This window comes from Nuphar pumila, unplaced genomic scaffold (assembly GCF_984573655.1).
Source record: "Nuphar pumila unplaced genomic scaffold, dmNupPumi1.hap1.1 HAP1_SCAFFOLD_1391, whole genome shotgun sequence".
Classification (NCBI taxonomy): Eukaryota; Viridiplantae; Streptophyta; class Magnoliopsida; order Nymphaeales; family Nymphaeaceae; genus Nuphar; species Nuphar pumila.
This window is the reverse complement of record NW_028323663.1, coordinates 1-23,200: the sequence shown is the minus strand read 5'-3', so window position 1 is coordinate 23,200 and position 23,200 is coordinate 1. Positions and strand designations below refer to the sequence as shown.

General features: G+C 52.0%; 2 protein-coding genes and 1 pseudogene across 2 annotated transcripts; 2 read left to right on the top strand and 1 right to left on the bottom strand.

Moving 5' to 3' along the window:
* Positions 1–15,612: 15,612 nt before the first annotated feature.
* LOC149809324 (secreted RxLR effector protein 161 pseudogene) lies at positions 15,613–15,996 on the top strand (annotated as a pseudogene).
* A 1,729-nt stretch (positions 15,997–17,725) lies between these two features.
* On the top strand, positions 17,726–22,471 carry LOC149809323 (pyruvate kinase isozyme G, chloroplastic-like). Its single transcript, XM_089994891.1, has 8 exons — positions 17,726–17,811; positions 18,080–18,160; positions 19,017–19,293; positions 19,796–20,020; positions 20,168–20,524; positions 20,856–21,073; positions 21,465–21,807; positions 22,230–22,471. The coding sequence occupies exons 1-8, from the start codon at positions 17,726–17,728 to the stop codon at positions 22,347–22,349; spliced, it is 1,707 nt and encodes a 568-aa protein (XP_089851017.1). The 3' UTR covers positions 22,350–22,471.
* Positions 22,472–22,782: 311 nt separating this feature from the next.
* On the bottom strand, positions 22,783–23,193 carry LOC149809322 (ubiquitin-ribosomal protein eS31 fusion protein-like). The gene has a single exon (XM_089994890.1). The coding sequence runs from the start codon at positions 23,191–23,193 to the stop codon at positions 22,783–22,785; it is 411 nt and encodes a 136-aa protein (XP_089851016.1).
* Between the last annotated feature and the right edge of the window lie 7 nt (positions 23,194–23,200).

Here is a 23,200-nt window from a genome sequence, read left to right as displayed (position 1 = left end):
CTAGCGTTCCATGTGCGATGCCCGCTGCTTGCCATGGAACCAACTCTGGCCAATGATGGGCCTACCTGTAACTTTCCGTCTTGGCCACTGTGCATGGTTGCTGGCCCACAACAATCGTCTCAGGCAGAATTGCGGAGCATTCTTGTGAGCACCATAAGGTATGCGCATTGTGTGATGTGGGCATGTCAGGAGTGGTACAATCTTACGATGGCAACAGTCTGCCTGTCCATGAAAATACTACAGCGTACATGATGGCTCCAAGTGGACTGTTTCAACACGAGTTAACAGCCTGATGTGAATGTGCAGGTTGGCATTCAGATAGCCAAAACTAGGAAGCAACGCTTCACGTGCTTTGTAGCGGACCAGATGCATGGCGGTATTCCTCGGGGCTTCCCAGCTCGTGACAGGATGAACGACGAGGCTCCGTGGACAGATAAGCTGACCGAGAGCATTTTGCTCGGCCTGCTGGATGTGATTGACATGCCCGAGGCCAACGACACCTGGGGAGTGACTCATGATCGGCGGGGCATTGTGGGTGCAGTCATATTCGACAACCTTGGAGAGCATCTTCCAGCAAAGAAAGTTGAAAGGGATGGGAAAACCAAGTGGCTCAAGAGGATGGAAATTGCCTACATCAGCAACCTGTGCGTAGCGCGCAGTGCCCAGAGGTGTGGTTTGCAAGCTCTGCTAGCCATTTCTTATACTTGTGAGATTCATCATGTTGAATGCATTCACGCCACAGCAATGCTGTATGGTCCGTTGCTTGTGAATCAATGACTGCAATGAGACCACGTGTTGATTGGAGCGTAGCATTTGCCATGACATGTGCTGATATCGTTGACTGTCATTGTGGAGTGGTTGGCGATTATTGGTGATTCTCCACAAATGATCACTTGACAGCTGTCTGGCCCAGCCATGTCATGTGCGGTGCTTGAACTATAACAACACTGCCACATCCATAGACTTTGGCAGCTCCAAGTGCAAGTTGAAAGCATATGCAGCAAGGGTTCACACCTGAAAACCAAGCCCATGAATTACTACTCTTGCAATGTCGCAGATCCCTATTTTTTCAAGTAGCTGAATGCGTCTGCATCTGCAGGCAGGGCATAGGCAAGATGCTGATTGAGAGGTGCGAGGAAGAGGCCCGGAAGCTGCAGAATGAGGCAATTGCGTTGCACGTGGAACCCAACAATATGGCTGCGCTAGCACTGTACAAGTCGCTGGGGTACAAGCAGATCTTCAAAGGAGACGGCTCCGGCTGGGAAGCCTTAGTTGGGAGGTCTGTATCAGAAGGCCTTGTGCTGATGCTGAAGCCTCTCCTTCCTTGAGAGAAGAGCCTGCTGCTTTGCACAACACTATCTTGAGATTTCATGCTTCCGAGGAAATAGACAGGGCCATCGGGACCAACTTCAGCGAGGCAGATTTCTCAGAATTTTAAAACTATGTCTATATCAGTTATGGGGCTCAACCAGTGAGAGTGGGTACGACAATGTTGCAGACTTGTGGGCACTGGCAGAAGATGATCCCTTTGGGCTTTGCCGCACGTGCATTGGCTGACAATGTCGAGAGTGTGCCTTGAGAAAGCTGACTCCCCTGTTGCGGGGCTAAGATGCTGTGTGTGGGTAATCATTCATGCCCCAGCTTGTCCGTTAGGTCAATATTCTTATGGTCTTGTCAGGCACTTTGTGTGTCGTATCATTTAATACAAAGTTGACACTGGTAGTTGCGGACGTACCTGCAATGACCTGAGACATTGACTGCGCAAGCGCAGAACAACTGAACTCCCTGAGTTGCTGTACGGCTAGGCCAGTGAGGGACTACTTGCAGCGATGCCGAAGCTGCAGAGTGTCGTTGTGCTGGGATGCCACGTTGACGGATGCTGGATCGGCGCATCTGTCTGCGATCTCTTCGCTGCACTGTGTGGATGGTTGGCCGTACAAGGGGACGCACACGGTATACGCGCAGCGGATGATTCTGTTGCAAAACGCTGTGGATGGCTTGTATCACCTGAGCGGGATGATGCCAGGCCTTGGGGTTCCTGCATGACCGCCATGTGCACCACTGCAACACTGTGGTGGCCTGATTGAGGCAATAGGCAATTTTGCATTTGGGTCTACTATGCACCCAACCACTTCCATTCACCCTGCCAGTGACCGCAAGCATAAAGATGCGCTTTCCATTGTATTCTGACGTGCTGGCCAGCCTGGTCCAAGCATTTCAAAATTCGACACACATGTGCACCTCTCTTCAATCAGCCCTTCTGATGCCTAGCCCTAGAAGAGTCCTTGTCTGCCAGGCTCTGGCAAGCGTTCTACGAAGAACACCCCTTCTACATAGGGCTTTGCGTCATTGCATTCGAGCGATATCTAAACAACTGCAATTGGAAAATAGTACCGGGAGCACGGATTGTGCAGTTCCTCGGTCTACAGATTAGATAAAGTCAGCTACATGGAGCACTGCGTCAATACATTGCTTAGACCGCGCAGATTGAATTCTGAAGTGTTGAAGTACGACTGAGTACTTCTTCCCTCTGTGGGAAGTTAGCATGCTTATCACGTGTATACATACCGGAGCTATCCAGTCCTAATTACCAATCCAGTGTCCAGTCACGTCATCCTGGATACTGATCTAGGCTGTGAGACTGATCCCTATCAGTCTCCTATGAATACACATGTACTCGGTACATGTGTACCTCGAGCAAGTTGTCTGTAAATCTCAATAGGTTATGGGTCCGCACGCAACGCAACGGAGGCGTGCGGACCCATAACCTGAAGCGGCGTAACTCAAATTTGAGTTACGACGCTTCGCTGACCCGCTGCAATAGTGCCTAGTATGGATGACCGCAGCGGAGCTCTGTCCAGGCATGGACCTGGCTTCCTACTCACCTCGCGCAATTGACCAAGGTGGAGTAAGAAAATGCTCGCTTTTGCAACAACGAAGAACCTTCGTCGCCATCTCCGAGGAGCGCCTGGCGAGAATGCTGATCCAGCTGTACTTGAAGGTGACGAAATCGCACGAGCTTACATAGAAATGAATGTTGATGACGCCGCAGCGCGTGTGATTGAAGGCGCTGCATCCGCCTTTGCTATGTGGACGTTACTGGAGGCACGTCACCAGAATTACCTTCGCCCGCAGCAGATACAAATACAGGAGCAGCTGTTTGCAATCCGCCAGGGTGCCGACGAAAGTGCAGATGCGTACGTCGCCAGGGCGCTGGAGCTGAATGAGCAGCTGACCTCCATTGCTGCTGGGGTCCCAGTGGCCACGGTAGTCAACCAGTTGATTAGGGGTCTCAGTGTGCGCTTTGACGCAGGCCGTCCCCATCTCCGTCTAAATGCCCATACTTACACCCCTGACACGCTGCGTCTTGCTCTTTATGCTCTGGAGAGCGACCTGCCCCCACTGGAGCGTCCCGCTAGAGCGCTGGCAGCTGAACGCAGAGGTCGCAGTACTGACCGTCGCAGTCGCAGTGCGTCACCCAGGCGCACCCCACGGGACCGCACACCAGAAGGCTCAGCATCCGCTTCTGAGGAGCAGAAATGTCACTTTTGTGGCCATGCTGGTCACATCACGCCCTTCTGCGTTATGAAGCTCCAGGAGAAATACCTGCAGCCTGGTATCTTCGCGCCTGGCTACCCTAAGCCACACCAAGGCATGTATTCCTCTCCAAGAGGAATACATGCGTGCACGCACAGTGTGAATGGGTATAGGATAGTGGGGCCACAGACAGTATGACTCGCGAGTGGCACATTCTGGCAAATTATGTCAGTTTTCCTAAACCGACCCCTGTCAACTTTGGGAACGGGACACGAGAGCACGCCCTAGGCATGGGGCGAGTGCGGCTCAAAACCACTCATGGGCTGCTGCACTTGCGTGATGTCCTCGCTCGTGTCAAACTTGCTCTCTGTCCATGCGCTCACGGCGACTGGCCATTCTCTTGGAACTGACCCGCACTCCTCCGTCTTCGAGATCGCTCATGGGGGAAAACTCGTCGCCACAGCCACGGTCTGCGATAACATGTACCTCCTGGATGTCCCACGCATGCGCACTGCTTCTGTTGCTGTCAGGGAGTCTCTAGCCATGCGTTGGCTGTTATGACAGGATGAGTTTAGTCCTGATAAATAACTACAGTTAAGTAAAGTATCCTGATAATATTCAGGAGGGGCACAGTATAGTTCAGTGCAGTAAAGTCCCCTCTCGAAAGAGTACCCGAGAGCTGACGATAGTGACCAGTTAGTAACCAGTGACGTCACTCGAGGGATAATCAGTGCAATAGATTCGCTGGGGTCTGAGGTCGGATGTGCGGTCCCCAGAGGGGATGCTCAGAGACGATTCGCATATAAGAAAAGTACAGTGCAGTTTTCGGGGACTTCTTCCGGATCTGGGGCTTGAGAGGTAACTCGAAGGTCTTTAATTGCGATCGTTTGGCTTGCGAATCTGCTACCTCTTTCGAGGTTATCTTCAGTCTGTGTAATCGGCATAAACCGAACCATTAAGTTGTATCTAGTATTGTGCTGCCATTACATTTTGGCTCTTCTGCAGGGATCTGGCCAATTTGCCAGTTTCCGTAGTTCAGTAGTATCATGTCGACGGACGCTCAGACCGAGGCAGTTATGCGGCGTGCATTTTCCGGCAGCGACATGAATATTAAGGTGAGTGCTCTATGTAGCCGCCTTGAAAGTATGTTTGGTCCGACTGATAATAGTGTTAGGGATGTTCTCGAGCAGTTTTTCAGTGAGGATGCGCCCTACCTGACGGATAAGGTGTTATCCGTCCAGTCGGACCACAATTTTGCATTGGTTGACGCAGCAATGAGTAAAGTTTTAGCTGCGCACGTATGTGCGGTATTAGAAGTCGCACGATATGCAAAACAGTATTCAGTCGGCCTTAAGGCCATGATCAGTACTCCTGCATATCATGACCCAGCCGACCAAGAGGCTCTTAGCTCCCGAGTAGGAGACCTCTACAGTCAGCAGTTTTGGAAGGCTTGCAATTTACAAGGGATTGCGGACCTGGCCACAGAAGTGCCAGGCAACAGTACAGTAGCAAGTAAATTCCTTGCAGCCATCGATGTTTTCCCAGATGAACTAATGGACGAAGCGGATCCATCACTGGGGTTTCTAGTAAAGTCACCGATGGGCATTCCAATGATTCCCGCGCTTCTCAGTAGCGCTACAGTGGGAACCATGTTCAGTCTGCTACCTCCAGTCGGGCGTGCCTTGTATACGTCGTCAACACTGCTCCTGACGAACACCGAGGCAACAACAGTCGCCATCGAAATGGCCCTTCTCGAGCTTCACAAAGACAGTAAGCTCTCCAGTTTACAAGTTAGACAGTTCGCGGGCGCGGAATCCCCGCGTGGAAGAAATTGGTGCTGGATTCTTATGAGGCTGGTGACATTGTTGTCGTTGGAGATAGCGGTTATGGAAGCCTTGTCACGAACAGCGGACCTCTTCCTCACCTTCCCTAATTTCAACGTCATGGGAGGACCACAGTACGAAATCAACCCAGGGCTAATAGTGCCTTATGCTCAGGAGCAGACGGAGCAGCTAAAACAGCTGCACCCAGACTTCACCTACGGTACTACATACGATCTGCCAGGTGCTGTCGCACTTACTCCTGTTGCGCATAAAGTCTCTGCCTCTGACGGCATGCGATTTCTGGAGTCTCAAATGCGTAACAAGTATAGTAATTATCGCATGCCCAGCACCAAGAGCACGCAACAAGTCTGGGTAGATTGGTTCACCACCATCGAACGACTAGTACAACAGTTCCCCATCCCTCACAGTATCGTAATCGAGAGTTTAACATCGGGCATTAGCAACGATGACCAACGAATCTATGAATGGAGGGGAAAAAGTGAACAGTTAACAGTTCAGGGAGTTCAGTGGGGCGTGTCCGAGTTCCTCGGACATGTCAAGGGTCAAGTTTTAAGTACAGTAACCACCAAGCAAGCCGCCTGGGTGGAGCTCCAAAATCTGGAGACCACGTATGTGGAATTGACGGACTGTGTAGCACTGAGCACGAAGATCCACAAGTTATATCAGCAAGTGTTCGACAGTAGCTCTTTGGAAATCGAGCCAGTTTCTTGCCTGCAGTGTATCAGGAAAGTGCATGAGATAGTAAGTAACATCCATGTCAGAGGTAAAATAACCTCTTCAGTCTCCAAAGCGTGGAGAAATTTCACAGATTTCCAGTCTACAGCGTTGATTCTACAGTTCGTAAACCAACGCTTGCACACGGCACAAGCCACAGTCGCTCTGTCGAACGAGTTCATCCGTGTAATTTGTGCGCAAATGGTCGCAGCCCACGACATTTACACACAGTTGCATCCGACCACTAGTAGTAGCACCCCGAACCGCAGTAGAAGTTCACATGGTGGCTCCGTCATGTCCATGACGCGCGGTCGAGGTGCAGGTCGCCACAGTCAGTGAGTCGCCGCGCGGTACGCGACGCCCCCGCGCAAACAGTATGCCACCCCGTGAGGAGGCACGCGTGGTCCGCGGCCGTGGAAACGGTCGCGGCGGAGGTCGACGGGGAAGTCGACACAGTACGGGTGGTCGCCAACCCCCGCAGACCCCCGCGTCCTTAGGTGCGTCCTTTCAGTCCACAGTCGAGCGCACAGTACAGGCCCTCAACCAGTATCTTATTTCCGATTAAAGGCGGGGCTGCCTCCCCTCAGCACGCAGCAATGCTATCAGTTAGTAAGTCAGGGGAAGTGCGTGGTCTGTCAGGGAGACCATATGTACAAATCCTGCCCGCTCAACGGACACCCTGTCCATGGCGCAGAAGTGGCCGAGTACATGCAGAAGTATTGGGACATCAGGAATAACGTCCTCTGACGGTGCGGGGAGAAGGACTTACAGCCAGAGGTTCCAGTACCACCTCCAGTTTTACCAGCTCCTCCTCCGCGCAACCAATGGCAGGACAACGGAAATGCTGCCAGGTGCGCTCGGACTATTTACTCTGATGAGGCGTTAGATTTGTGGCTGGGGGTGATGTCATTAGAAGATGATACTACCTTAAATATCACAGGCAACGAACTGTATGATGCCCATGCTGCACTGAGACATATCTCAGAAGTGAGTAAGTCAGGTTACGAGTTAAAAGTAGTAATGCCTATGAAATTAAGAAAAGACAAGGCATTTACTCCCTGGTTGCAAGAAGCAAGGACTGTACAACGTACAGAATCAGTACCCCAAGCAGCAGTACCAAGTAATAGTATTGTGATGAGTTTCAGGCAACAAGTACCACCACTCATGCACACACGGGCTGATGTAGCCCATGCCCATAAAGCTAGTTTCGATGTTCGCATCGGTGGGGCAATAGTGAGGACATTATTTGACTCAGGGGCCAATGTCACAGTGATAAGTAGAAAGTTCCTACGGAGAGTGGGGATCTCTTGGCAGCCTGCTCAGTCCACAAATCGGATTGGAGGCATAGCTGGAGCTGCCAAGTGCTTGGGAAGTGCCCTAGTTCCAGTAAAATTAAGTACCCAGCACCCTGTCTATCGTATGCAGGTAGTAGAGGATGCACTGCAAGGGTATGACTGCATTATAGGCGATGACCTAATGTGGGAGTATAGTATGGGCATAGTGTACCAGGAGAAGTTAGTAACAATTACCATATTCAATGGTACAAAGAATCAACGTACAGTCCTCAGTAGAAAGTTATCGTTGTCTAAAATCTCACCTGCAGTCATGCTTTCCAGCAGTCAGACCCCTCAGAGCCAGGAAGGTCCAGGCTCTTGGAAACAATTCAAGAAATTGAGTCATGACATTGCAAAAGGAACTCAAGTAGCGTTCAAAGTTCAGCTCTTCACCAAGGAGGATGAAGAGCTCCAGTCACAGCAGAGTCCAGTCAGTAACAGTGCAAAACCAGTTCAATCAGCAGCTCCTGAGAAGTTGGCTTCAGTAGTGCGGAAAGTTATAGATAAACACAGTGGTCCAGGAGGAACCTTATGTGGTCTAATTCCACCACATACCCATGCTAAGGGCTTTGAGTGCAAGAACTCAAAGAAGGTGCCAAGCCAGTTTACATAAGATAAGTATCGGCTAACTCCGTTAGAAAGGACTGAGCTCATCGAAAAAGTACAAGAATTCATCGAAAAGGGATGGATGAGCTAGGCTCAGTCCTGTTTGCCCCAAAACCAAACGGGAAGTTGAGGTTTTGTGTTGATTTCAGGCACCTCAACCAAAGGACTGAGAAGGATCGAGGTCCTATCCCCCATCAAGGTGAGCTCTTTGACAGTCTGCATGGCTCCAGTGTATTCAGTGCTTTGGATTTGGCTAGTGGGTTCTATCAGTTGAAAATGGAAGACAGCAGTAAGCCAGTAACTGCCTTCCCCACACCGTATGGATTGTACCAATGGTGTGTGATGCCCATGGGGTTAAGTAATGCTCCTGCCATATTCCAACAAGCTATGAATACGATCCTGAGGGATCATATCAATAAGGGCTATTGCTTAGTATATCTAGATGATATTATCATCAAGTCCAGTAACATGCCAGAGCATGCAGTACATCTAGATAAGGTCCTGAGCTCTCTGAAGGAGCACAACCTGTTCTGCCAGTTACCAAAGTGCAAGTGGGCACAATCCCAACTCAATTATTTGGGTCACCTGGTTTCAGGTGAGGGGGTGTTGCCAGACCCTGCTAAAGTTAAAGCTCTAGATAAGTGGGAGCCACCACTTGAGCTAGTCAGTGAGTTAGCTGCGGCTGAAAGTGAGAGTAATCAGCGCAGGGCTACCTCTATCGAAGAGAGTATAGCCACAGAATGCCGAAGATTTCTGGGATTTATGAATTACTTCAACAAGTTCATACCCAAGTACTCAGAAATCGCGTGTGTGTTACACACACACACGCAGAAAGCTCCCCCTAAGTGGACTGCAGAGTGTACAGCAGCCTGGAACAGTCTAAAACAGTTACTACGAAACGCAACTATGATGTTCCACCCCGATTTCGCATTCCCATTCCACGTATATAGTGATGCATCTATAAAAGCAATCGGGGGTGTACTAGTGCAGTTCAAAGACGATGTGGCATATCCAGTAGCATATGTCGCACGTAAGCTCACTCCAGCAGAAGTCAATTACACCACCACTGAGCAAGAGCTCTTGGCAATGGTGTATTGCTTCGCACAGTGGCGCTGTTACTTAGAGGGCAGTGATGTAAAACTACACACTGATCATGAGCCTTTGACGTGGTTAAGTAAGCAGGTAAAATTTAACCGACGTCAAGCCCGATGGATGGAATTCCTCGCGAGCTTTCAGTACGAGATCCTGTATATTCGAGGTGATCGTAATGTGGTGGCGGACGCCCTCAGCAGAATGCTGACCCCACCTAGTCAGTCAGAGTTAGTTTTGCCTGGAGATAACTGGCCTGACGTGTGTGTGCTATCCAGTTTTCGATCCAGTACAGTCAGTGGAGGCATGCACAGCGCACGCAGAGCGCAAAGCAGTTCTCCAGCGCAAACTGCAGTCAGGTCGACCTACACCGCCAGCTCGAGATCCTGTCGGATACTCTGCGGGCCCTGCGGGAGACCCACAGTCACGTCGCGGATCAGTTGGTCCGCGTGCAGCAGCTGCAGGAGGCTTTGGACACAACCTACACGTTGTCCTCCTTGGCGGCTACGCCCGTCGCTCTTACCGGGGAGCGGGCGCGGGCACAGGTGCCGGCGGACCGGCAGGGGGTGGAGGCGTCCCCGCGGCCCGAAGCACAAGAGGAGACACCCGTCGAACACGTGCAGGAGCATACGACTCTGGTATGCCTCCACAGAAACGTGTACGATTTGCTGACGATGTTTGAGCACCATGCAAGCATTGAGTCAGCGCCTGTTCTCCCCACAGACCCCCATGCAACATCGGATCCGAAACTCAGTAAGTCAGTGCATGGAAAACGTGACATTGAGGGTTACCGAGGGATGGTGAGAGCTTCCGAGGCCCCTTTGATGCCACACAGTTCAGTTGTCTCAAGTAAGGGTCGTGAGAACAGTGCAAGGGATGAGCAAACTGACGCCACTCATCTCACCAATGAATCGGGAGTTGGAGGGACACCAGTGTCTAGTCAACCTGAGTTGTCTCCCACTCTAGCAGATGAGGTTGACCCCTCATTAAGTGCGTATGAAACATTGGCAGAAGAGTTGTTCGAAAGAGTCCGGAAGAGTACTCTCACTGACGATGAGGTCTCAACAAGTGAACAACGCAGTAAGTTAGGACTTACAGAAAGTCCTGAGGGAACCCTTTTGTGGAAGGACAACCTCCTCTATGTACCTAGAGACAGTGAGTTAAGAAATGACATACTGTATTGGCATCACGATGTGCCGTGGTGTGGACACTTAGGTATTCAGAAAACACTGAACCTAGTTCAATGTCAGTTCTGGTGGCCTGGCATTACCACCGATATAAAGAACTACGTCCAATCATGCTACAGTTGTCAAAGTGATAAGCCGGATAGGCGCAAGAGAAGACCTCCGCTTACACTAATTGAATCGCCCAGCACCTGCTGGAGGACGATAGGTGTGGATCTTATCACAGATCTGACCCCAACCAGTGAAGGGGGTTACAATGCAATCGTAGTATTCTGCTGTCATCTCAGTAAGATGGTCGGACTGATTGCAACGCACTCCACTCTCACAACCCAAGGGTTCGTGAAGCTGTTCTTCAAAGAAGTATTTCCTCATTATGGGTTCCCCACAAAAGTAGTCAGTGACAGGGGACAGCAGTGGAACTCTCCGTTCTCTAAGGCCTTGTGTGATGCAGCAGACATCCGGCTAAGTATGAGTACAGCCTACCACCCACAAACCAATGGGCTGGTAGAACGTACTAATGAGGTAGTGGAGACAGCTCTAAGGCATTATGTGGGCGCAGATCATAAGGATTGGAACGATAAACTGCCCTTCATTGAGTTTGCCTTGAATGACATGTACCGTGAAACCACTGGAAGTACGCCGTTCAAGATGAACAGAGTTACAGGACCGTTAGCACCTTTTGAGGCCGTGAAGAAACGGATAGCTCATAAGGAAGGTATTGCAGCACCCAGTGCAGAAGTAGCCAGTTGGGTGGGCATGTCATCACCAGGTGCCAGAACCCTTCTACAAGCCCACGAGGAGTTTGCCAGGGCTAGACAAAGTGTCCATTGGGCTAAGTGTGAAATGAAGGAGGCTTATGACAAGCAGGGGGTGGTACGCCATGAGTATGTAAGAGGGCAACCAGTTTGGATGAGTACTCGAAATATAAGGCTACGACGCCCCAGCTTAAGGCACAAGTTCAGTCCCAAGTTTGTAGGTCCAGTACAAGTGTTAGAAGTTAGTGGAAATGGGTCTACAGTCTTATTAGACCTCCCAGCCAGTCTACAGATACATCCAAGAGTTTCAGTGGCCCTAGTTAAACCATACATACAAAGAGAGGGAGCAAAAGTTACTCCAGTGTGGGTGGATGGGACTGAGGAGTGGGAAGTGGATGCCATCACTGATCATAACGTAGTCAGTTCCAGATCTAAGAAGAAGAAAGGTCTAGTTGAGTTTCAGATAAGGTGGAAAGGACATGCAGAGCCTTCCTGGCATGAGTTCTCTGATTGTGACACAGTTTAGAAGTAGTGCTGAAGTATCTGGGTAGCTGCACCCAGCAAGTCAGAATGAAAATATACAAAGTCCTGACCCCTTTAGAGAAAGGCTGGTTGACAGGAGTATATCAGCAGGAAGCCTTATCTGCATAGTCAGTACCTTGTCACTAAGTTCCCATATACATGCAGGGAACCGAGGAGGAACAGCTCGAGCGAGCCATCAAGTTCTCCTTGCAGTCTAAGTCAGTTGAGGATTTCGCCCGAGCCAGCGGGGAGTACGACGGGCCGTTGTCTCAGTCCGAAGTCGACAGTAAAGTATTCAGTTTCCGTGAACTACTCGCGCAGAGTCATCAGTTATCTCCCCAGCCGCTCGAGGAGCATCCGGACATCAAGTTCATAGCTGACGTCCGCGGTCTCGAGCAAAACCTCCTCGACGTGCTGAAAGCGGGGCACAGGTTGGGTTTCCTCACCCACAGTATGGACCTGATGGAGCAGGTCCAACAACAGTCGGCTCGCTTAGTCGAAATCCAGCAGCAAAAGTGGCTGCAGATGCAGCTCGACCCAAATGCTTCTAGTACGTCACGCCCCCAGAGGCTCGAACCAGCCGCAGTTGCCGCAGTCAGGTCGCTGATAGCGAATTTGCGTGGGCTGGGCCTCGCAGCAGCCGCTTACCCAACTCCCTCAGTCGAGGAGTTGGATGAAGTAGTAGCGGATATCGGCGGGGATGTGACCCCAGAGTACGGGTCTGAGCCCGAGTCAAGTCATGTGGACTCCATGGAGGAGCCCCCGGGAGTTGTGGAATCTTATTAGGGCAGTGATGATAATGAGTATCCGGATGATATCCCGGAAAACAACTGGCCACAGATTTGATTCCCCAGTATCAGTTCAGTTTCATACAGTCAGTTTCAGTCTTCGATGTTTAGCATGTGAACTCATGTAAATGTTGCTCAAGTAAGTTGTCATCCTCCATAAGTTCAGTTTCATTGCACCATGTGTTGTATTGGCATATGACACAAGTCGCATTGAATGGGTGATGTGTTATGACAGGATGAGTTTAGTCCTGATAAATAACTACAGTTAAGTAAAGTATCCTGATAATATTCAGGAGGGGCACCTTATAGTTCAGTGCAGTAAAGTCCCCTCTCGAAAGAGTACCCGAGAGCTGACGATAGTGACCAGTTAGTAACCAGTGACGTCACTCGAGGGATAATCAGTGCAGTAGATTCGCTGGGGTCTGAGGTCGGATGTGCGGTCCCCAGAGGGGATGCTCAGAGACGATTCGCATATAAGAAAAGTACAGTACAGTTTTCGGGACTTCTTCCGGATCTGGGGCTTGAGAGGTAACTCGAAGGTCTTTAATTGCGATCGTTTGGCTTGCGAATCTGCTACCTCTTTCGAGGTTATCTTCAGTCTGTGTAATCGGCATAAACCGAACCATTAAGTTGTATCTAGTATTGTGCTGCCATTACATTGGCACCGGAAACTGGGGCACACTGGCATGGGCACGCTCGCGGACATGCAACGCAAGCGTCTGCTGGGTGATTGCCCGGTGACTCCTGTGGAGTTCCTCCACGTGCGTGACACTGAATCGTGCAATCCCTGTCTTGATGGCAAGATGCATTGCTCTTCTCACCCTGAACAGGACGGGCAGGCACCCCATGTCAACTTCAGGGTGCACTCAGATTTGATGGTTCTGCTCAACTTTCCCACGGTAGCTAAGGAGCGCTATGTCCTGACTCTCTTAGAAGAGTTCTCAGGGTTCTCACTTGTTCGCTTGCTGCATTGGAAAGACCAGGCGATCACCGCACTTCCTAGCATGGTCCGAGAAATGGCCACACAGGGGGGACAATCAGTTAAGCGCATACGCACTGACCAGAGCCGCGAGTATGTGAATGCGGACTTGAAGGAAGCATTTGAGAAGTTGGGCATCTGGCATGAGGAGACCGCTGGCTATGAATGGTAAGGCTGAGCGCTTGAACCGCACCCTAATGGAGCGCGCTCGCACCATGCTGAGTGCGGCTGGGCTGCCAACCACCCTCTGGGGATACGCCATCCTGCACGCTAATCACATACGAAACTGCATGCTCTATTCTCCCACGCAGCATGTGCCTTACCATGCGTTCACGGGCGTTGCACCTTCTATCTCCCAGTTTCACCCATGGGGGTGCGACATCCGCGTGCACGTGCCTGCCAGCAAGCGTACCAAGCTTTCCCCGAAGAGCACGGCGGGCATATACCTCGGAACAGCAGGTGTCTTGAATTCCAGGAACGTTTACGCACTGGTTGATGGGAGGATACTGACCACATGTGACTTTCGTGTCCAGGATAGTGTTCCTGACCCCTCGACCCCGACTGGTGTACGAGCCTCGGGTGTGGAAGAGGGGCAGGCTGATCAAGGCCTTCCTGCCCCCTCGGGTGATGCGGATTCTTCGCCTGTTGGTACTCCGCCTGACGGCACTACTTTCCCGCTCGTGTCCCCGACGGCTCTGGCCGATACCGCCCAGGTACCGCCCGTGTTCGTGGAGTCCCCATTCCCCACGCATGCGCCTGCAGACTACGTGCCAGCTGGAGGGTCTGCCATGGCGGACAGTGGCAGTTCCGTGCCTCCGGAGCAGCTCGAGGGAGGGGACGAGGCCGATAGCCCCCTCGCTGTTCCGGATGACCCGGGCCCTGCTGCCTCCATGCCTCCCGCTGAGAAGTATGCCATTCCTGACCCTGACGATGCGGTTCCTGAGGTGCTGCTCTCTGCCCCCCTTGCTGCCCTGCCCCAGTCGCGCCCTGATAGCCGGGCTGCACATCCCCGCACACGTGCTCCTCCTGCTTTCTATAATCCTTCGTCATTCGCTGCTCGCTCTGGACTGTCGTCCGAGCAGAGCCCTCGCTCGGCTGTGAAGCCTGTCCGGCGTGTGGTACGGTTCTCCACTGAGCAGCCAACCGTGTACGCGCACGCTGCTCAGTCGAGTCCGAGTCGCCCCAAAAGGATCGACTTCTCTGCCTTCCCTACGGTGCTCTCCCATGGGCGCAACATGCTCGACCTGTCCCAGCTGCCTAACGGTGTCAAGCCTGAGGACCTGATCCCGCACTCCATGGAGGCTGCTTTGAGTCCGGAGAACCCCTACCGGGAGAACTGGTGGGCGGCGATGCAGGAGGAGAACAAGTCTTTTTGGGACCATCAGTGTTTCTCGTACACTAGGGCGCCTGCAGGTGCACACACACTCGGCAGCAAGTGGGTGTACGACGTCAAACGGCCGGGTCCCGGGGACTCGCAGGTACGCCTCAAGGCGCGACTTGTGGCGCAGGGATTCTCACAGCGCCCAGGCGTGGATTATGATGAGCTGTTCGCCCCGGTGGCCAGCCACACTACTGTGCGGGCATTCCTGTCCCTCGCCAACTATCACGACCTGGAGATACAGCAGGTTGACGTCAAGACAGCCTTCCTGTACGGTGAGCTTCCCCCCGGGCAGACGATGTATGTGAAGCCGGTCCCAGGCTTCCCCTGCCCAGTGGGGCAGGTATGTCGTCTCCACAAGACCTTATATGGCCTGAAGCAGGCACCTCGCGCGTGGTATCAGCGCTTGAAGGATGAGCTCACTGCCAAGGGCTTCACGCCTGCCGATTCAGATCCTGCTCTCTTTGTCAAACTCGACGCAGAGGGCAAGGTGCTTGCTCTCATCTATGTGGACGACTGCTTGATTGCAGGGCGGTCCGCTAAGCACGTGCAGGAGGTCATCGACATGCTGCAGAGCATCTTTGACATCAAGGTCTTGGGAGAGCCCAAGGATTTTCTTGGCATCAACATCGTGAGGAACCGGGCGCACGGGACCCTGGCCATCCATCAGAAGCCGTACGTCGAGAAGATGCTCCACAAGTATGGCTTCGCTCAGTGTCACCCCATCAGCACCCCAGCGGTCTGCAAAGTGTCCACCACGGAAGCGGACGAAAACGCTATTCTTCCCCACCAGCAGGTACAATTGTATCCGGCAATGGTGGGTTCACTCATGCACTTGGCCAACGGGACTAGCTGGAAGCGGTCCGGGTCTTCCGGTACCTGATGGGTACCAAGGAAATGGGTCTGGTGTATTCCAGGCATGCTACCGGGGGGCTCCTGGGGTATACGGACTCTGACTATGCAGGCGATGCTATCACCAGGAGGTCGACCACAGGGTACGTGTTCCTCCTTCACGGGGCTGCCATCTCATGGCAGTCCAGGCTGCAGCCGACGGTGGCCCTGAGCACCGCGGAGGCGGAGTATATGGCCGCAGGCGCTGGAGGGAGAGAGGCGTTGTTCTTGCGCAAGCTGCTCCCGACTCTGGACTACGAGCTGACGGGTCCTGTCCAGCTCCGGGGTGATAACCAGGCAGCGTTGTCCCTGATTAAGAATCCGATGGTCTCCGCCCGCAGCAAGCACATCGATGTGCTACACCACTTCGTATAGGAGCGCGCCGCGCGAGGACAACTGATCTACGGCTATGTTGATACCGCCCTTAACTGGGCCGACCAGCTTACAAAGCCGTTGGCGCAGGAGCGACTGGATGCATGTGTTGCGGGCATGGGCCTGCGACGACTGAACCTGCCTTGAAGTCCTTGTTTGGACTGGACAGACTCTTGTGTTTCTGTTGTCTAGCCGGCTCGTGTCGTGCTAGTTGCATTGCCTTGTGTGTGTCTTGTTCCTGATGTTTTTGCGTCAATAATTCGACCCCCCCTGAAGCTGGCCAGTACGGGGAGTGCGTGTCATGAGTCCCCCGAATCGAGTACGGGGAGCATTCTGTGTTTCCTCAATAAATGAGTCCCCTGAAGTTGGATAGTACGGGGAGTGCGTGTCATGAGTCCCTCGAATCGAGTACAGGGCGCCCTGTGTGTGCTTGTTTCTCCCGTGTTTAGGAAGGAGAGCCCGCATGATCATCCACCCTCCGAAATCTGTGTCTAGATGTACGAGGTCACATTTTTGGTGCTTGAGACATTGAAGTGATCCCCATCCGGGGAGCCTTGGTCTCCAGAGCTAGACCCACCTCGGAACGGGGAATGTTGAAGTACGGCTGAGTACTTCTTCCTTCAGTGGGAAGTTAGCATGCTTATCACGTGTATACATACCGGAGCTATCCAGTCCTATTTACTAATCCAGTGTCCAGTCACGTCATCCTGGATACTGATCTAGGCTGTGAGACTGATCCCTATCAGTCTCCTATGAATATGTACTCGGTACATGTGTACCTCGAGCAAGTTGTTTGTAAATCTCAACATGAAGTCTGTGCCAAAGGAATGTGTCAATTAAACTCACTGATGTGCATGTTGCATCGCCCCCAACCTTGTTCACTGCCCATTGGGTGATCTTTGGTGTGAATTGAATCGTTCCCCCATGGCAGGCAAGAGTATGGGTAACACAGCAGTACACCTGCCTACCCACAAAGCCATGTACCATCCGACTCTCCAGCGAAAAGGCAACATGTGGTCCTTTGAATTTTTGAGGCATTCGAACTCATCTCATCCAGGGAATTGAATTGTATTACGCACAGCGCTTTCATGAAAGAAGGGAGGGACGCTTGTAGCGCCCGTTTGCGCATAGGTGATCGATTGAACCTCCATGCCTCATGCATCCTGAAGGCAAATTACCTCACAGTCACCTCATGCAACGGTTTCCCATCAGACAAGCTGTAACAGACATGTGGGTAAGCCTCGTTGATCTGTTTGAGTACCTTATGCCAAGCTAATCGAATGAACGGTGATATCGTTGCTTGTTATCGGGCGCTGATAGCGTGGGACCAGCGATGACGAAGACAGCGTCTTCCAAGCAAGCAAATCGTCAAAGAAGGCTTACGAGGCTTAGCATGTCTGTCCGGAGAAGTCTACGGCTATTCTATGATAAAGGTGCCCACGTCCCCTGGTCGCACGCCTCTGCACGCTATGTTTCCGCGACCATCGCCGCTGGCAGCGGAAGTTCCCGCCATCAGGTTTACGATAGGTGCAGTGCATCAACGTCGACATCCGAAACTCAGCGTTGGCAGACCTGCTTGTGAGCCATCACACATATACATGTCTATACCAATGCATGATGTATGAGAGCCTGTTCTTTCGCACTCTGTGTCAACGAACTTCCTCAAGGTGCCCGTTTGCTAACCAGTTGTCGAGAATACAGCTGGAACGGGAGGCGAGAGTTGAAGTGAAGGATGAAGTGCCTCAGCAGTGCTACTCTTCATGGAGGTTGCAAACCTGCGACCTCCAAGAGGCTGAAGGGGTCGTGCGCAGCAACTCGGTAACACCCCTTCCTGCGTATCGAAATCCACACGTTTCGTCGTGATGCCTCGCTGGATGGTTGCAAATGCCGTCAAATCGGAAATGTCGTGAAATACTTGTGTGCTTGTTTGTGATGGAATATCTCTCGTTCGTCGATGTTTACTAGATTACATGCTCCAATGCTTCAAATCCTGAAGGATTACCCCACCTCAGTGCATTGCCATCGTAGCCTCATCTTCTGCCTGTGCGGCCGAACATCATGTAAGTGACGCCCAATTGGTTTGTAGGAAAGTGGTTCCGAAGCTGTCTCAGCCCGATTTTAATGAAGGTGTTCAGATTGCGAACGTTCGGGCGCCCCCATTCGGCAGGTACGGCAAGACGAGATCAGCTCTGACATTATGTTCTCCACACATTCCTTTGTGTACAACCCTTGCTGTCTTGTTACCCGTACGCATGATTGTATCATGTGAAGGCGCAATGTGCAACAGCAAGCATCATACTATGTGCGGTGCTGACGTCAGCGATGTTCAGCAAATATCATCGTTCCACGAACTGCATTAGACAGCATGCATGGGACGTCACAACTCCAATTTCCCATGAAGTTTGACTTGTGTGTGAAAACGAGACTCTACATCATGTGGCACTTGCAATAGTATTGGCAATACTGGGATGTGAGTTCCCCAGACAGCATGGTGGATAGGACATGCATGGGTACTCGGCATGCGTCAGCCCATGAGTTTCTTTTCTAGGAGAATAGAATAGAACTCTTGGTCATCAAGAAGTGAGGAAAGCATGGTGGTTGAAGCGCTTGTCATTGTGCACATATAGCATTTACTGGACATGTATACATGGTTATAGTGGTATACCAATCATGCCTTGTGTAGGATAGGGTTATGTTGAAAAACGCCTGAAGATGGTGAATACTTCATCAGAGGAGTGAAATTTGAAGGGTCGTATGCGAATGCTTCATTCTCACAGCTGGCGCCTTCTGCAAGCGCGTTGTGACGCACCACCATTCTTTTGGGAGATAGGCAAGGGAGATGCTTGCTGGTGCTATCGAAGTGCTCAGTGGCTTTCTATAAGCAAGCCTGCTCTTAAGCCAGAGTGGCGGTTGAGGGCAGCATATTGTAAACGATTTCACACTCGAGGCCCCTTTGCGCTGGAAAGTCCACACTTGCAGCAATGCCCGTTTTGCCTGAGATGGAGTCCTGCGTTGAATTGCAGCGGTGGAACCTTCTATGACACGGCTGCGGGGGTATTGGATTCTGTGGACGATGATGTCTTGGATGCCCAAAACATGCGTAAGACAAAGATCGTGGCCACAATTGGTCCCACCTCCAACAGCCTGGAAGCGATTTATGAGCTGGGAGACAAGGGCATGAATGTGTGCCGTATGAACATGAGTCACGGAGACCATGCCAGCCACAAGATCGTGGCAGACCGAATCAAGATTTACAATGCCGAAAACCGAGGGTGCCTTGCAATATTGTTGGACACCAAGGTACAGTTCCATATGCTCAGCACTCAAACGCCTTTGCTCAGTGCTTCCGATGTGCTGCAAAAGCAGCATGCATGGGTGCCATCTATTTAACGCGTCGTGTCATCGTATCCCAAATGTTTTCTCAGCCACGCCTTGCAGGTCGTAGATAGCCTTTGGAATATGTTCAGAGGTGCTGCTGCCTGTGCTTATGATGTGATGCAGCACCTCTGCAGGTTGGCATGAGCAGCAATGAATCGCTGCCAGCAAACACGCGTGTATGTCTGTAGATGGCTTCCATGTCCAAATGCTGGTCCAGGTTGATTTTTATGTTGATTTTCGATCAATGCTGACAACAGCTCTGCACTACAAGAGCGATTGGGAGTCGGCTGTTCTGCAACACTTTGAACTTCGGAAACCGCACACGGTTCAAACCAGCTGCACAAATGGATTCCACGTCATCATCCAGGCCCCGAGCCTGTCGCTCTTGACAGCGCATTTCAGGTGACGGTAGACGATAGTGCAGGGGCCAGAGGTGCGCAGTGGAGACCTGCACGAGCCTGTAACGCTGGTGAAGGGAGAGGAGTGGGTGTTCACGATTCAGGAAGGAGCCAACGGCGTCGATCGACGCATCTCCGTCAACTACGATGGCTTCATCGACGATGTCAGCGTCGGTGACCAGCTCCTTGTCGACGGAGGCATCATGAGCTTAGAAATCATCAGAATGGAGGCCACCGATGCCATCTGCAAGGTGCGTGACGCTCCGTTCAGTGCAGCTGGGCTCTGCCGGGTGGCTTTCCGCACTGCATCTGGTGGTACATGTGTTTTTGTATAGCACTGCGTCATCATCATCGCCATAGCTCATCATGTTGACAGGTGTCTGGGATGCATGGCGTAGGTGGTGGATGGGGGCCTGATGGGCAGCCGGCGACACTTGAATATCCGAGGCAAGTCGGCCAACCTGCCTGCGATCACAGATAAGGACTGGCAAGACATCGACTTTGGCATTGAGGAGGGCGTTGACTACTACGCGCTCTCCTTCGTCCGCGATGCGCAATGCATCATCGAGCTGAAGGAGTACTTGCGAAAGAAGAACTCCAGCGCCTTCGTGCTCGCCAAGATTGAGAGTGCAGACGCGGTTGAAAGACTGGACGAGATTCTGGACGCCGTGGACGGTGCGATGGTGGCCCGTGGCGATCTTGGGGCTGAGCTGCCAGTGGAGATGGTGCCATTCTGGCAGAGCCGTATCGTGCAGGTGTGACCTGGAGGCAGTGGACTTTTGTGCTGTCTGCACATGATCTGAGACATGCCATGTTGTTTTACACGTCCATTTGCCAATTGCGGTCTGCGCTCTGCCGGCCTTGGTCAATGAGCCAATGGCAGATATGTGCTGGCCATTGGTGATGTACGATGGATGCGTGTCTTAAGGAGTGTGTTTGTAGGTGTGCATTCCCCTGTCCCCGCTTACTCATGATCGCCCCAAGCGGATGGCCTTTTGGCGATTAGCCTACTGTGTGCTGCAACTCATTCTTGCACATCTGAGGCTGCATGTTCTCTGGCATAACGCGAGATGGTGGGCGCTGCAGGGCTGCAGGATGCGTGGCAAGCCAGTCATTGTTGCAACAAACATGCTCGAGTCCATGATTGAGAACCCCACTCCCACGCGCGCCGAGGTCTCGGACATTTCGATTGCCGTACGCGAGGGTACCGATGCCGTCATGCTCTCAGGGGAGACCGCATACGGGAAGTTCCCTCTCAAGAGTATGCAGACCATGAGCATTGTCGCCAAGCGCACAGAGTTCAGGTGCGGCGTCCAGTGCAAAACGCCTTGCTCATGGCAACATTCGTCACACACACGTCCTCCCGCCATATGGATACAACAAGGCTGTGAAGGCACCTCATACTGTGTGCATCAATTTCGTTCACCTTCTTCCCCCCCGTGCATCCTGAGCCACTTGCTGCGTGGCTGCCTTGCTGCATTCGTGCCGCTCTATCTTTCGCCTGCAATGCAACGTGCGGCTTGTTTTGGGGCATAGTTGCACATGCTGGTGTCTCGCGTAGTCTTGCAGCAAGTAGCTCTCGGCGTAGCTCTGGCAGGCGTGATGGAGGCATGACATGTCCCCGGTCATGGAAGCACACAACCTTTTTCCGATGTGCATGTGTGTCCGCATGGCCTGAAAGTTGAACCTGTGCAGTATGATGGCGTATCAAGGCACACGGAGGTTTGGCACGCCCAATTCCGCCCCAATTGACTGGATCACGCGCACTTCCCCTGATCACGAGGCGCATGGACTCTCAGAGGTCTTTGCATACCATGCAACCACCATGGCCAACACCATGCGGGTTCCAATCTTGGTGTTCAGCCACACCGGCTCCATGCCTCAGCTCCTGAGTCATTATCGCCCAGATGGCCAAATCTTTGCATTCACTGACAACGATGTGGTGCGGCGACGCCTGGCGCTCTACCATGCTGTCACAGCCTTCAAGTGCGACAACTTTGATGACACAGCTGAGGCCACGATTGCCGAAGCTATTCAGGTATGTTGCATGCCTTGTTGAGGAGTTCTTTGCTGGAGGTTGGCATCATTTCCAGACTGTAGACGCAATATAGTGTGTGAAAGTATCTGAACAGACGTGTTTCTCTCCCGCGCAAAGCATGCATCACGCGTTGCCGTTCGCCAAGTTACAACTGCATACAGGAACTGGAATACAAAATACCGTAACAATACCAACAAACGGGCGAGCTCTTTGGGAGCGTGACATTTTAGTTGTTTTTCCTATACACCCCTAATAATTCAACTTATCTTCTCTATGTGGACCTCGCGGCGAGTCCACAAGCATTGCGACCGTGACCTCCAGTTTGTGGTATGTTACGGTATGCCAATGCGTGATTCATGCCCTTTCCGTGTGTGTGATCATCCGTTGTGTCTGCTTCATTCTTGAAGACATCGATGCTGCAGGAACTCAAAGTGCGAGGCCTTGTATCATCAGGAGACAACATTGCCATTGTGCAGAGTGGCCGAAAGCAAATCTGGGAGTCTTCATCGCGACATGCTATCTTGGTACAGACCGTCCCGTGAAGCATGTAGAGTTTGGTGAACCATTTGTATATTGATGGCAGTCTGTTTTAGGAACCTTACAGTCAGTTCAGAATCTCCAGCATCACAGAGTGAGTGACAGCTGACGGGGTTTCGTAATTCGTTGTGTGCTGGCCGATCTGAAATCAGCCAGTCCAGGGACTGGTGCGAGGCCAACAAAGTGAGCAAACTGCCAACACATTTCAGCGGGCATGTGCTTGTAATTCTATGCATGGTATCCAATGTCAAACTTGAATGTCCACCTACCTTCAGGTGACAGGTGATACGTGCGTGGCTTGCTGGGCGAAATCGAAATGGCTTATTAGTTGGGAGCTCACACCACAATCCAACGAACACTTGGAGACATTTTTCGTTACAAAAGTCCTGGACTCAAATTGCGATCAATGCCTGCATTTCCTCACCCAGCAAATCCAGCCTACTTCTTGCCCTTGGTGGCAGTGGCCTCCTTGTCCTTGCCATCAGCATACCAGTATGTCAGGCCGCACTTGCCGCAGTACACGCGGTCCACGTGGGTGGCCATGAAGATACCAGCTCCACAGTCTGGGTGTGGGCAGACCTTGCGCAGGCGCTGTACCTTGCCTGAGTCATCGACCTTGTAGAACTTGAGCACCCGCAGCTTGACTTTCTTGTGAACGTGCTTGTTCTTCTTGGGCTTGGTATAAGTCTTCTTCTTTCTCTTCTTGGCACCACCCAGCAAGCGACCCAGAATTTCAAGGGTGGCTTCCTGCTCAACGCCGCAGGAGCTCAGAAGAGCATCCTCCTCGAGCTGCTTTCCGGCGAAGATCACACGAGCCTCAACAGCAGGGAACCCTGCAATTTCGGCCATGTTTCAG